The following is a 14,361-nucleotide window of genomic DNA, read 5'->3' on the forward strand; positions in this document are numbered from 1 at the left end:
ATCAGATTAAGGCTAAAGAAGGGAACATATCTCGGGGGCATCAGAACTCTGCTGATACCAACAAACTGTATGGAAAATCAACGTTAAGGGCCTAACATTGCTCTGTAATTTAATTTAGTGGGGGCAAATAATGGCTTTCAAAGAAGTCCTGAGTGCTGGCAAGAGGAGCTTGGACTTCCAGAGGGCAGAAAGGCTTGAGGGAGCTGGGAAGTGGCTCTAAGACCCTGGTTTTAGGTGAGTGTTTCTTGGGGTGATGGTGATTTTCAGAGTCCTTTGGCACAGTGACTCAGGGCTAAGCAGTGTGGGCCTTCTTTGGGCACAGGGTTTGGTGCAGTTAAATCTACCTAAAACCATCTCTGCTCCCAGACTACTGTGTTTTGTACAGAAAAACAATGTTGTAGAAAATGGAGGATATACCCAGAACAGGCAGAGACAGAGATGACTGAGGTTCAGAAATACCAGAATGAGAATGACAAAAAGGAGACATGAAAAATGAGGGGGAACATGATAAAAACAAAGTTAGAAAGGGCATAGAAGGGAAAAATGATTTATAGAGAGCAGTATTAGACCCTTAATGTTGATTTTTCCACTGCCTCCAGCAAGATGCACCACGCCAGGGCAGCAATGTACTGCTGGGTCCTGAAGTGGCAGCACTCTCACCTGCTCGTCTTTAGAGAACAGGCATTTGAAGCTTTCTAAGAGAAAGTAAGAAAGAAGGTGAAGTGGGAACACACGGAAGAAAAGGGAGAAGGTCACGAACTTGAGGCAAAAGGGCCCTTATTATGGTTTCTGTTCAGATCCATTTTCTATTTCTTTGGTGCCAACTGTATCTTTCAAGAAATAAATTAAATTCTGCTGGTTGTTACAGACTCCCAGCCTGTGCTGGCATTGAGGCCGACATTGGGTTTCTGCTTTCCAGCATGAAGTATATCTCTAAAAATGCCTAGGTTTTTCTTGGTGCATTTCTTACCTTGTTTGACTTTGAAGTTCTCTGAGGCAGTTTTCTGGGGCAACAAATGGGATATTTAATGTGAGGTCTTCAAGACCAATAGGTAAAGATGAATGAAAGCAAGAAGAAATACAGGACTTGAAATGGGTGCTGCTCAGTTTTCTGATTTTTTGGGGTTTTTTTAAGGTCTGGCTGATTTGTCTAGGAATTGACAAGTTCTAATTGAGACTTTGTCCCTGTTTCAGATATTTATAAATCCTACCCCCATGTGTCTCTTCTTGATCTATGAAGCTGTGAATGCATATTGTAGCTGTGGCCTTTTAGCTGGGGCATGTAAGGTCTCTACTCATCACCGCTTTTCTTGAATTGTTTTGGCATTCAATTGTCTTGGAAACATCTCTGGCTCTGTAAAATGTGGTTCACATCAGTTGCTGGGATCATACACTGTCGCACAAACAGATCCATATGACAAGGTTGTTTTAAACTTTATTTTCATATAAAGCAAAGCTAAAATTAGAGGGGCAGATGGTGGGGGCTCTGACTTCCTGTGTGTCCCATACTCAGCTGAACAGAGGCTTAGCATACCCCAAAGCAGTATTTCCTTTTGGGAAGGGTGAGGCAATTAAATGTGAGCAAAGAAAATCCAGGGAGTGGAGCTAATGGGTCATCATGCCTGGTTGCCATGAAAGAATGGGAAGAGAATGATGGGAGCTATGGAAAGGTCTCTTTGCAGTAGTAGCTGTTACAGGTTATCTCGCAGGGTCTGCACAGTGAGCTCATACCACGCTCCCAGGGGTTTGAATTGCAAAGGAGCAGGTGACTCCAGCTGCCAGCAGGTTCTCAGGTGACGCAAGAGCGGGCAAATCCAGGCAGATCCCTTGTCAGCCGCTGAAAAGTTGTGTGCGTGCGTGTGAAATTTCCAGGCCTAATCTGCATTATAGTGTATGTGCCTGCATGTAAGCGTTCTGCAGAGCTCCAGAGCATATGTGTCATGTGGGGTGAGGCCAGAAAAGCAGATGTCCTGACCATGCCCTTCCTACTGTGGGATTAGAGATGCTCAGGGGAGAGCAGAGGGAAGCTGGGACACAACTCCTGGACTCACTGCCAGAGACAGCAGCAGCTTCTGCAGGTTCCATAGGCCTCTGCTCTTTGGTCAAATCAAAACCTGCAGCTCCATTTCCAGCAACCGTCCCCTTCTTTTGGTTAACCAGAGAGGAGGAGGATGGCCTATGCTGAGGAAGACAGGTAAGGTGCTGTGAAACAGGGTGCACAGACATCCTGGCTGGAAAGGGTTGGCAAAATTTCGTCGCTTTTCCTCACCTTGTTTTCCTGTTCTTCCTACTGGGCACTCAATAAATGTCACACAAAGGCTGCTCAGAAGTAAACATCATATTATTGAAGAGGAATCTGGCCATCTGCCTGTGTCAGGTGCTGGTATTATGAAATATGGCAGTGAGGAGGTAACCTTGGGAAAGGTTATGGGCCAGAAGAGGCAAATATCTCATGTGGAGAGGCATGGACTGCAAATACGTGTGGCTGTGTGTCCCTAAATGTAGTGCTTTAGCTGTTTATTGGGATATGTCTGCTTTTCTACATGGATTAGCTTTCAGCCACCCTAGGAGCACAATGAGGGTGGGTTTTTTCATGCCATAAAAGATCTGTCACTGGTGACAGTCCTATGTTTTGCAACAGATGTGTTTCTCCAGTGGATGACAGCAATCACAATAAAGGGGATTGTGTTTTCAGCTGATCCTGTGGTTTAATCCAAAGTGATGCTACTGAGCACTATTATTAGGTGTGCATTGTTGGAGACAGAGCAGCTAGAAGGGCCTTTGTGCTACATGTATTAATTCCAGCTGTCAAAAATCTGGCACAAGCCTTGTGCTCATGCAGGTCCAGGCTAAACAATGTGTTTGGTGACCCACAGGTGTCACCCCTCTGCTCCTGCTGAGCAGGTATCTCCCTCATATTCAGAAATTATCAATGCTTGCCAGTCCCTTTGATGTGTGCATCCGGAAAGTTTCTGAAAACTAAATACTGCAAGCAGATTAATTTTGGCATGTCTGTGCTCTCAGCACTAGGGACAGCTCTGACATGTCCAAAGCCTTTGGGATGGACAGAGCTCTGCCAGGCCCCTCTGCACCTGCTGAAGCTCCAGTCAGGCAAGGAGACATATGCAGCACTGGAGTTTAGTTCTTTGCATAAGAAGTATTTTAATATCTTCTGTTTAAAAAGAAAAAAATTCCCCGGAACTTGGCACAGCTCAGTCAGTCCCAATATCTTCAGCAGACATTGAATTATTCATCCCACACTCCTAAAATTTCTGAGAATATAGGAATAATATCCATTGATGTTATTTTGCAAGGGTGTATACACCTTTTTAAAAAAAATAGAGACAAAGGGGATTACGGTCGAGAGGAAGAGCAGATCATGGTGACCTTGTTCTTTTCTCATGCCTGCCACGGGTGTGTCAAAAGCTTGGGTATTGCATATAAATTCTCTTGGTTCCCTTGAATTTCTAAACAAGGATTACAGTTATTCAACAGAGAAATTGGGTAAAATTGTTCATTAATGTATGTAAAGCACTTTTAAAGCTTTTGTCTGGGAGCAAGCGATAATATAGTCAAGTATAGACTTTATTAATGTCATTTCCACAGCTCCTGCTTATTTCAGGACCACATGATACACTTGGAAAATTCAACAATATGTGATGGTAAATAAACTTTCTCATCTCCAGACTTTTCCTTTGAAAAGTATTTCAGCTAAGTATGACTCTTCATTTTAATCCATGCATATGGAAGTTATTTCTTCTCATTGGGTTGCAGGTTTATGCTATTTTCCAGTATTTTTGACATCACAATATGTAACTAGGAACATAAGTTTATTGTACAGTACATTGGACAGGACTTACATTAGGAGCTAGACAGCTAGGAGAGTAAAAGCTCAGAGAAAATACCTGTTAAATAACTACCTACTCTGTCAGTATAAAAGGAAGATAAAACATGGAATTGAGATCCTTTATTTCAGTATCTGATACCTCAGTTGGAGGAAGCAGTTGTATCCAGACACTCAGATGCTCTTAGTCAATGGCCTGACACCTCCTGGGGTGAGGAGCACCACTCTGAAAGCTTGTCTGCATGTCCTCTAAAGCTGCAGGCAGCATCAAAACATTACTAAGGTTTACACCTCTGGAAATCAAGTCTTGATTAAAAAAAAAATCATGAAGCAGACAGTGAGTTCTTATCAGCACCTCCAGTTGATTTTACATCCCCTGCAGCCTCACAGTATCTGATTCTGTCACCTCTCAATAAGCAGATGAACTTCTCATATAGAGAACCCACTTACTCCTGTCTGTGTTGGTTCACTCCAGGATCCTGTCCTGCACCATCTACAGTCATTAATTCTACTCATCAATGGTAAAGATTGAGTTGCTACCAATAACTGCTATTGATATCCTTGCTTTTGAGAAGAGTTTCCAATCAACCTTGATATTGACTTTCAGAAAGTGATCTGCATTGTCCTATTTGAAACAGGATTATCGGATTATTTTCCCATTGATTGTGTTTCAACACTGTGATTAAAGCACCTGAATACTGGGCTAGGAGGTTAAAAATTGAACTCCTCTCCCTTCTCCTGAGACAAATACACAACAGGCATTGTAATGCTAACTTCTGTCCCACTTTCTAGCAGTGGGCCTCAATGCTGGATAAGACTTTTTTTTGCCAAAATATTTGAGCAGTCCCCCTCTTAAATCAGGCAGCATAAGCTCCAGAGCCCAAATTCCTGGGTTTGACTTGTTTTGATGTAGACTGATGTCACTGAGACTCTTGCCTAGGACTAGCTGTAGGTGTGCCCTCTGCCCACTCTGTGAGAGAGAAGAGGCTGACTAAGAATTCCATGTTTATCCTTCTGTATTGAAGTCACGAGGTATCAAAAGGTGGGTGTCTAAGGTGTTGTACCAGGCCCTGAAGGAAGCACTGGGAGCAGATGGCACTCAACACTTTGATCAGAGATTGGCTTCTCCATCTCTGTAAATGATCCTCGCCCCATATCTCAGTAGTCAGCCTACTTCAGAGGACAGTGAATACTTCTTCATCAGCACAGCACTCCAGCCATGCTGTTCAGGTGCCTTCAGAGTTCCATCCTCTTGGATTTTCCCATCAGAGGCTGGACATCCCCATGCACACACATAGAGGTTGCAATTTCTCAGTCTAACTGTGCTTTTGCCTTCCTTCAGTAACTCGAGAGGGACCAGAGCCCATCAGAAGCAGGAGTGGTTATGCCTTGTGACACTCCTGTGATCTAGATATTGTTAGCCATTCTTCATCTACAGAATGAAACCAGCAGAGAATTCAGATGATTTTCCTGCAGCCAGGGATAAAATATATAAGATTAAAAGCAATACATCTTCAATAATAGCAGTGAAGCTTCTATTATTATAGTCTTAATGAAATTTCTTTTTCTTTGCACCTTTTCAGGACTTCTATCCTTTGAAGCTTTTTCTTTGAATGGGTTGATAGTCTCACTGACCTGTTTTCCTTCTGCAGAAATAGCTACGAGGTGTATAAGGAAACTGCAGATTGGTTACATGCCCGAACTGTCCAGCGCCCAAAAATCGCCATAATCTGCGGATCTGGCCTGGGAGGTCTGGCTGATTTGTTGGATAACAAGACAGTCTTTCCATATGAGGACATCCCTCACTTCCCACGGAGCACAGGTCAGCACAGCCCAGGGCAGCAGCACCCACCCCTCGGCAGCTCTGCAGCAGAGCCTTACACAGAGGTCACTCAAGCCAACACACACTGCTTGGCATTGCTCTGCAAACCAGTCCCTCAGTGGTGAAATGTGTGCTTGCAGTGAAAAAAATATAAACTTCATGGCACAGAAATATCTGTTTATTTATTTGACTTCCAGCTCCTGTTTTTGCAGTGCTTGGCCCTGCTGTGAAGCAAAATCATCAACTGACAGATCCCCCTAAAGTCAAAGACCTCGAGACCTGTAACTGAAATGACACTCTGTTGGTTTGCAGTTGCAGGGCACGCTGACAGATTGGTGTTTGGGGAGCTGAACAAGCAGCCCTGCGTGTGCATGCAGGGACGGTTCCATTATTACGAAGGCTACTCTGTCAGCATGGTGAGTTCTCCTTAAGGAAAACACTCACGTAGGGGAAGTGTAAAAAAAGCAAAAAATGCTAAAGTGACTGCTTGCTTTGCTATCTAGCTGCAGGACATCAGCTCTCACGATGAACTTACATTGCTCTTGAAATGAATCTTTCTTAGATTTCAGATTTCTCCACAGAAAATAAAACTGGGAGTTCAACCCGAGGTGGTTGGCTCCTACTTGGTGAAGATGATGCTGTGCAGCCACACAAATTGACTAACTCTGCTATACTCACCAGGGAAATAGTTTATTATACAAGGCAGATTAATTTACATGCTTTAACTCAGTCAGCTTAATCGTGATTTAAATCAGCAACCAGAAAACTCTGATAAGAATAATCTATTTTAATCTTCTTTTGCATTTGTATAGTTTACAGCTTTTTTTCCCCCTAAAAACAGCTCCATGGCTACTGCAACTTGTTATTCCCTCCCAGCTAACATATAGGAGTGTGTGGGTAGTTGCATGTTTGCTACCCAACATGAACATATGTACATTTCTGTTAGAAAACACCAGTAATATTTATTTATTTATTAGTGTTGTGTGTTCTTTTTCATTTGGATAGTTTTGAGATTTTCCTTGTGGCTGAGGTTGATTTGCATTTGGATATAAACTGTAATATTTGGCACCACTCAGCTTCTTATAGAAAAACAATTATTTTAAAATTACTCAATACAAAACTAGCTTTCTCAGGACATGTTTATCTATTAAAATTAACTATTTTCTTAAGGAAGTGGTGTCCATAGTTGGGAGGTTTTCTGCTCACAGCTTCACTAGGATTTGAGAGGTAGCAGGTATCATCCCAATTCCTTTGTAACTCCTCAAAATCAAACTTAGATTTTTTTTCAGTTCCCAATTGTTCCTTAACTTTGGATTACACTCCAGGGCCATATGCATAAGTAGTTACTTCAGTCAGCACAGTGGTTTGATCTCTGCAAGACCTTGGCAGTGAGGAAAAACTATCTGCATGTTCTTTCTGTACCACCTTTATTTGACCTTAGTGCAACCATAGGAATGTGGGCTTGGATTTTAATAGTATTCATTACAAGATTATGTTTTAATATTTTTAAAAAGCAATAAAATTAAGTTTAAATTAGAGGAATATTTAAAATCAGAGAACATTGTTTTGTCTCCATATATAGACCCTTCTCTGCATCCACAAATTGTGATACTACAAAGGTAGTAGCAGTAGCTGTCTACTGACTCATTGCACATATGCCTTTGGTTCTTCCAGGTCACCTTTCCCATCAGGGTCTTCTTTCTCTTGGGGGTAGAGATCTTGATTGTCACAAACGCTGCTGGAGGACTGAATCCCCACTTCCAAGTGGGAGACATCATGTTCATAAGAGATCACATCAGCTTGTTTGGTGGGGGAGGGCAGAATCCACTGCGAGGACCAAATGATGAGAGGTAAGTAGGCATCAGCTCCATGTTACCAATTAATCTGTTCTTCCAGCCACAGTCTGGGACTGCCTGCTGACAAATACTTACTGAGAGCAGAGTTTGGCTCCAGGTATCCACAAGGGAGTAGTTAAAGCAATAGCTGTGTGTGCTGTACCACCTGCCCTGCCTTCCCCAAGCACCCTGCCTTGGCTATTGCTTACTCTTACAGGCCTGTAAGGAGTTTATACACAAACTCCCAGAAGGTTTTCTTTCATACAAGGAGTCTTCTGATCCTTCTTCTGCCATGACCAGCTGTACCGTCTGCCAGAGACCTGCTGCTGTCTCTTCTTGTCAGCCCCTCTCTCTGCTGGTTCCTCTTAACTGAGCAGTCAGTGAACTGTGGTGTCCCCAGCCTGTGTTTACCAACAGCCATTTCTGATGTGATGGAAGGGCTACAACAGAGGCCGGGGAGTAAGTGGAGAGCAGAGCAAAGATAAAACCTCTATATCTCCTAATAACCATTAAACTGGGTCATTAAACTGGGGTGCCTTTGTTAATGGCCCGAGTTCTTTGAAAGCATTGCTCTGATGAGAGGTGATTGTCTTGGGAGCTTCTCCAGAGACCTCTGGATCTACAAGAGTGACCTGCTGCTGGTTGAGCTGGAAAGCCAGGTTTTCTGTACTGGCTGTGTAGCAGAGTCTTTACCCTATGGTCAGTGCAAAGGGGCTTCCAACATATCCTCACCACAGACTGCAGTTGCCACTGAGCATAAAGTTGCTTTTAACAGGATTTTGGACTAGATGATCTTGAGGCCCCTTCCAACATGAATTTGTGATCCTAAAATCCTTCTAAGACACCATTAGATTGGTAGGGTGGAAGACAACCAGCACAAGCAAGGTCATAGCACTGAGAGGAGACTGATGTTCATAAAAAGTAGCCATTTGTCTCTCAAACAGGGCTAAAAAGAGTGTCAGGACACATCCACTGGAGATCCAGGCTGAGCAAAGGAAAGCACATCAATTGTCAGGAAAGTCAACATGGAAGCAGTAAAGATCCAGAGCTGTCATGAGCCTTATGGCAGGAAAGAAAGAGGCTGGATTGTGATAAGGAGAAAAGAGTAGAAAGGATTATTTCTGAACCAAGCTGGCAGGAAAGAAGGCCAGGAGAAAGCGAGATGCATGAGGCCAGAGGACGGGCAAGGGAGGTGGTGAAGGATGTGGTAGTTTCTGAGCAAAGAGTGAGTTCAGATAATAAAATGGTTAAATCTGTTGTTGGGTTGGTACCCTTGTCTTGAACAATGGACATGCTTGCAGGGCAGGCATCTGGATTGTCCTTGAATCTTTCCAGAGAGAAAGTTCTGCTGAGAGTAAGGTGGCCTGCCTGGCTTTCAGTGAGTTCCTTCCTGATGTAACAGCAGACCCAGCTCCTGCTTCTGAAGAATCTGAGAGGGGCTGGCAGCTGCCTCAGGAGAAATAAACAGTGTGCTGTGATTCCATGGCAAGAGGACAGTAGCCATCTGAAGTGGAACATCTTTACATCTTTGTAGGTATTGCCGTGGGTTGGAAGAAAGAATGATCAAAAGCAGAGAAGCCACATGGAGTGTTTAAAGCTCTCTGGACTTGCATAATTGCTCTGGAGCAGGAGGAGAAATGCCAATCAAACAACTGCATCTGGACAACGTTCAAAGGCAGCAGAACTGCCTCATTGCCTCCCAAAAGCAGCTTCCTGGTGAAGACTGCAGTGCTCTGGGAGGTGACTTTTGTACTGCTGACCAAGGCAGCAAAATGGGCAAAAGGTCTTTATGAATCAGGTTTCAAAGTATTGCAGAGCTTTAGATGAGCAAACTCCTAAAATCCTGTCCAGCTGAGCTACCAGGGAGGATTTATCTAAGCACAACAGAGCAAAACCAGAGGCAATGAAGTGATGTGGAAATAATATTTTTTTAAATAAATTAGAGATTGGCTTCTACATTGCTGGCCACCCTTCAGGAAAGGGAAGCAATTTTCATAGTGATGAATCCTTATTGCCTTAGACCAGAAGGGAAAGTTTGGTTTTATTTATATAATATTTAGTGTTTATAAAAACAAAATAAGCCACCTACTGCCCTCAGCATTCAGCTGGAAGAACATGTAAACAAGCAGGAGCTTTAATAGCCTAAATGAGGGACCTGGTCCACTCTTACTGAACCACACTGGGGAACACAGCTGGGAGTTTATTTTCCAGGTTTTCTCAGTGGCAGCATAACTATCTTTGCCATCTACTTCTGCTCTCCATGAATCAATAGAAGGATTCACTCCATCAGGAGAAAGACAGAGCTGTTATCTTAAGACCTAAAGCAAGAAAAAGACCCAGCCCTGAAACAGAGGATGAAGGCTACCTAAATATGGCCTTGGAGCTCCAAGATGTTAGTAGCTGCCTGCTGTGATGGGACTTAAATGTAGTGACTGGTGCTCCATCAGAGCCTGCTCAAACCACCTCCCTGAGGCAGCCTGGGGGCCTCTGTGCATCTGGGAGCCCAGGGGACAACAACTGTTTGGTGGACAGCGTTTAAAAATCACTATGAGCAATTACTGGGGAGAGAGAGAAAACTGGCCATCAGTGCTCCCTGGAGACAGAAGGAATTGAAAGACCCTTCTGGAAGGGTTTGTGCTGTAGGAAAGCAGTGTCAGACCTTCCAACAGTCATAACCTCTGTGTGCTGAGTTTTGGGCGATCAGATCTAGAAAAATGTCATGCCCAGAGAGGTGGTAGATGCCCTGTTCCTGGAAACATTCAAGGTCAGGTTGGACTGGGCTCTGAGCAACCTGATCTAGTTGAAGATGTCCCTGTTTATTGCAGGGATTGGGATTAGATGGCCTTTAAAGGTCCCTTCCAACCCAAGCTATTCTATGAATTCTCAGAATTATCTGATGATAAGGATGGAATGGCAGAGGCAGATCTGCCTGCAACACTTCCCCTTTCTGCAAAGAATCCCTGGATTCTTACAGAGGGAAGGTAGCAGTGGCAAGTATCACATGGCTGTCTTTTATTGCCTTGCAGGTTTGGGGTGAGGTTTCCCTGCATGTCAGATGCTTATGAACAGGATCTGCTCAGCCTGGGAAAGGAGAGTGCCCAGGAGCTGGGCTTCCTGAGCTTCACCCGGGAGGGAGTGTACTGTGTGCTGCCTGGGCCCTGCTACGAGACCATTGCCGAGTGCCGTATGCTGCAGGCACTGGGAGCCGATGCTGTAGGTGAGCTAAGCTGCCCAGGCTGGGCTGGCAGGGTTGGTTGGGCACATGGATTAAACAGTTAATTCTGCTCAAGGCTGACTTGCTTCAGTCTTTGACTCGTTAAGTCTCCTGGGGCTGGAGAAACAAGCTCTGTGTATTTCTGCTTCGTTCTGCAGTGGCTTAGTGCAGCCCCTTGGGTGGATCTGCAGAAAGTCCCTATACTTAGGGATTCCAGCACAACATTGTGTTTGTTTCCCAAGCACAAGTCTCATATGCTCAGATGGCTCCACTTTCAGCAGGACTGAGTAGAAATAAAGTATTTTTCTATTTTTCTTTTTTTTTTAATTCCAACACTGTAAAGATCTTCACTGTGCTTTTTCCCCTATAAACCACCTCTCCATAAGAGTCTTGTTTAGGGATGGTAATTATGGATACCTTCCCAACTGTATACAAGGAAAGTAAGTGCCATGATCCATGTGATTCCTCCAGCTTGACCCCTGGCTCATCGGTGTCTGTTCATTAATACTTGCCCATGATCCATGTGAGTCCTCCAGCTTGACCCCTGGCTCATCGGTGTCTGTTCATTAATACTTGCCCATGATCCATGTGAGTCCTCCAGATTGACCCCTGGCTCATGGGTGTCTGTTCATTAATACTTGCAGACTGGTTTTGTGTGAGGAAAGGAGCTCAGCTTCCCTCAAAGCCATTTTTCTTTGTGATAGCTTATTTAGCTGAGGAAGGGAAGAGCCAAATGACACAGCACATCAGTACTTCCCTTCGCAAGGCTGCAAGCAGCCTGACATGTCTTGAGGAGGGAGCTGTGGCTTGGGGATCAAATGTGGGAGGTTTATTGTGCTGAGCAGAGTTTTAACTGTAGTGCTGCAGCTATTTGAGCCTTGTACCTATCACAGCCTTTAACTGTTGCAGAGTGCAGAAACAGAGAGCTTTGGGGAGATCTTGTTTTGGTGTAAATCCTGGCTGATTCCAGTCCTTTCCTCTCCCACTGCAGGCATGAGCACTGTCCCAGAGGTGATTGTAGCCAGGCATTGTGGCCTCCGAGTCCTTGGGATCTCCCTCATCACCAACAAAGCAGTGATGAGCTACAACAGTCAGGAGAAAGCCAACCATGAGGAAGTGCTGCGGATCTCAGTGGTCCGGGCTGAGGCCCTGCAGAAATTGGTCACGCACCTCCTGGGGAAGCTGGGGGAAAGCACAAACTCCCCGTGACCTCCACCCTTTCATCATCCATATCTAACAGCAAGTGCTGTGGGAGAGCTGTTGGTGGGACTGTCCCCTCCTGCTCTTCTGATTTTGAATAGACCTTTTGATCTTTGTCTGTGCTTTATCTGAACTGTTGCAGAGGTTTGCTTTGAATTTTGCCAGAATGATCCCCTTGTTAGTAGCCAGTGACCAAAGCAGCTTGCTGGCACTTAAACACTGGGGCACATTCCCAAACCCCAGTGTCATCAATGAACCCTTGGTTTCTGTGAGCCACAGCTCCCCTTCATTCTGGGGCAGAGTGTTTGGTGTTTCTCAGCCACTGTCTCTCTTGGCACAGCACCCTCCTGCCCTGAGTCTCTGCTCCCCCGTTGCACAAGAGCCAAGGCAAGAGTTGGTCATGGGCCTTGGTGCCTACTGGGCATGCTTTGGTGGGGCCCAGTCTGAAGCCAGTGGAAGTCCACAAAACAACTCTGAATTTTGGATACTTGAAATGGGCGAGGCTGAAGGTGAGATCAGCCTGGAACAAGCAATGCTGCAGAGCAAGTGAATTGCAATTGATTTTACAGCTTGGAAAACCACTGCATACCCATGCATGGTGTCGTGCTCCCTTACCATGCCAGATGGTCTCCCAGAAAGCCCTCTCTTTGCTCATTCTTGGCTTCTCATGACCAGCTGCAGAGCTCAATAGCTGTTTGCTACAATGCAGCTCCCCCCAGTGCCCCTCACACCTCCCTACTCTGTCTCCAGCCTAATTGCCCAGTTTACAGGGGATGAAAATGCAGCTCAGCTCTAAGGCATGACTTACCTGTGTTCTGTGTAAACATGGCCAGAACAGAAATCCAAGTCCAGCTCTGCCTGGTGTTGTTCTTTCTGTTTCTGGATGTCTTGGAGATCAGAAGCTTGAGCACTGGAGACTGGTTTTCTGGTTTCCCAAGACAGACAGATCAGTTTGACCCAGTGTTTCACACCAGCTTTGTTCCACTGCTCTTCCTGCAGCAGATGTTGGAGTGCCAGTGGTTGGAGGTGTTTAGTAATGTGAAATTACAGTGGAAATATTTTGGAACAGGTATAATATTTCTCTGACTTTCCAGGTCCTCTTACATAAAGAAATTGAACCAAGCAGTGAATAAAGGACAAACAGGAGAGGCTCTCTCTTACCAGCGTGCTGATGGTCTATCAAGGAAGGGGAACAGTCACAAGAATGGTGCATTATTCATTGTTCCTCAAAGGTCAGGATGAGCCCTGGATGCAGCTGGATGTGAAACAGTGACTGTAATTATTAGATAACCTTTTTCCCTTCATTTATCTTGGAGCTCTCTATAAAGCCCATCAATGTCATATCTAAATGTTTTCAGTTGACTCAGTGGTCTGAACTGAAGACTCCCAACTGGTCATGGAGAGCTCCCAACCTGCCTTCCTAAATTTAGCTGATCAGTTGTTTGCCACTGGTGCTTGCTCTCTGTCACAGCCTTCAGCCTTCCTTGACATTTCTTCCAGTTTTTTCCAAGTGGGTGTTTGCTTGAAGCCCTTCATGCTGCAATTACTGGTGTCAACTGCAGTATCCACGGTGCAGATGTTGCCACCAGGAGGAACAGTTGTGCTGTGAATGTTTTTCATGAAATGGTGTACTTCTGGTGTAGGGGAGATCTTACGTGACCCCCCTGTTCCCTTCTCTTCTCATGGGCAGGGTTACCTTTGGTCAGCCCTGACAAATACTTGCCCAACCTAGTCTGGAGGACTTGGGGAGGGGAAGGATTCATTGCTTGTGCCTTTCTGGCAGAGTCACTTGTTCAACAGCTCCTGGAACTTGGAGGAGCACTTGGAGACAGCAGCTCTTCCCATTTGGTGGGTCTGACTGTCAGGACAGTCTTGAGAACCAGCTCTGGTGGTAAACTGCAAAGGGAGAGAGACTCCAGCTCTGTCTTCCATGAGGCTGTTGCCTTTTCAAATCCAGCAGGAGTGAAGTGCTCATCACGGGGAGCAGTACAAGCAGTGAAATATGAAAAGTGGCAGATGTGCAGAGCAAGAAGGAACCACTTCTACCTGCTCTCTTTTCAGACTTGTCCCAGTATGGGCTTGTTACAGGGCAGGGAGAGAGCAGATAATTTCCCCTGCCTAGAAAATGGTGCTTCATATTCATCTAATTAATACTTGGTAAATACAGAGTCTCTCAAGTGGGAGTGGAAGGCAGCTGTGCAGCTCGCTGTAGCTGGCAGCAGCCAGAGTAGCTAGGGCTGGGATTTCAGCAGGCTCCATTAATTAATCAGAGTCAGGCTGGGCTGCGATGGGAAAGGAAGCATCCAAAAAACCCCTGCTGTTGTGTTGGTACTTCTGAGTTGGGGTTTGAGATGATGAGGAGCTTGGCAGCAGCACCTGCTTTCAGCAGGCAGGGTCTGCTCCTCTCTCCAGCTGTACTGGAGGCAGATACCCTGCTCTTGTGTCT

At 45.1% G+C, this 14,361-nt stretch overlaps 1 protein-coding gene across 1 annotated transcript; it reads left to right on the forward strand.

The window, feature by feature from the left end:
• The first annotated feature begins 1,975 nt into the window (after window positions 1-1,975).
• Window positions 1,976-14,077, forward strand: PNP (purine nucleoside phosphorylase). The gene is made up of 6 exons (XM_071567549.1): window positions 1,976-2,194; window positions 5,497-5,666; window positions 5,979-6,082; window positions 7,341-7,516; window positions 10,528-10,718; window positions 11,707-14,077. The coding sequence occupies exons 1-6, from the start codon at window positions 2,172-2,174 to the stop codon at window positions 11,922-11,924; spliced, it is 882 nt and encodes a 293-aa protein (XP_071423650.1). The 5' UTR covers window positions 1,976-2,171; the 3' UTR covers window positions 11,925-14,077.
• The last annotated feature ends 284 nt before the right edge of the window (window positions 14,078-14,361 follow it).

This window comes from Pithys albifrons, chromosome 12, assembly GCF_047495875.1.
Source record: "Pithys albifrons albifrons isolate INPA30051 chromosome 12, PitAlb_v1, whole genome shotgun sequence".
In the NCBI taxonomy this organism is placed as follows: domain Eukaryota; kingdom Metazoa; phylum Chordata; class Aves; order Passeriformes; family Thamnophilidae; genus Pithys; species Pithys albifrons.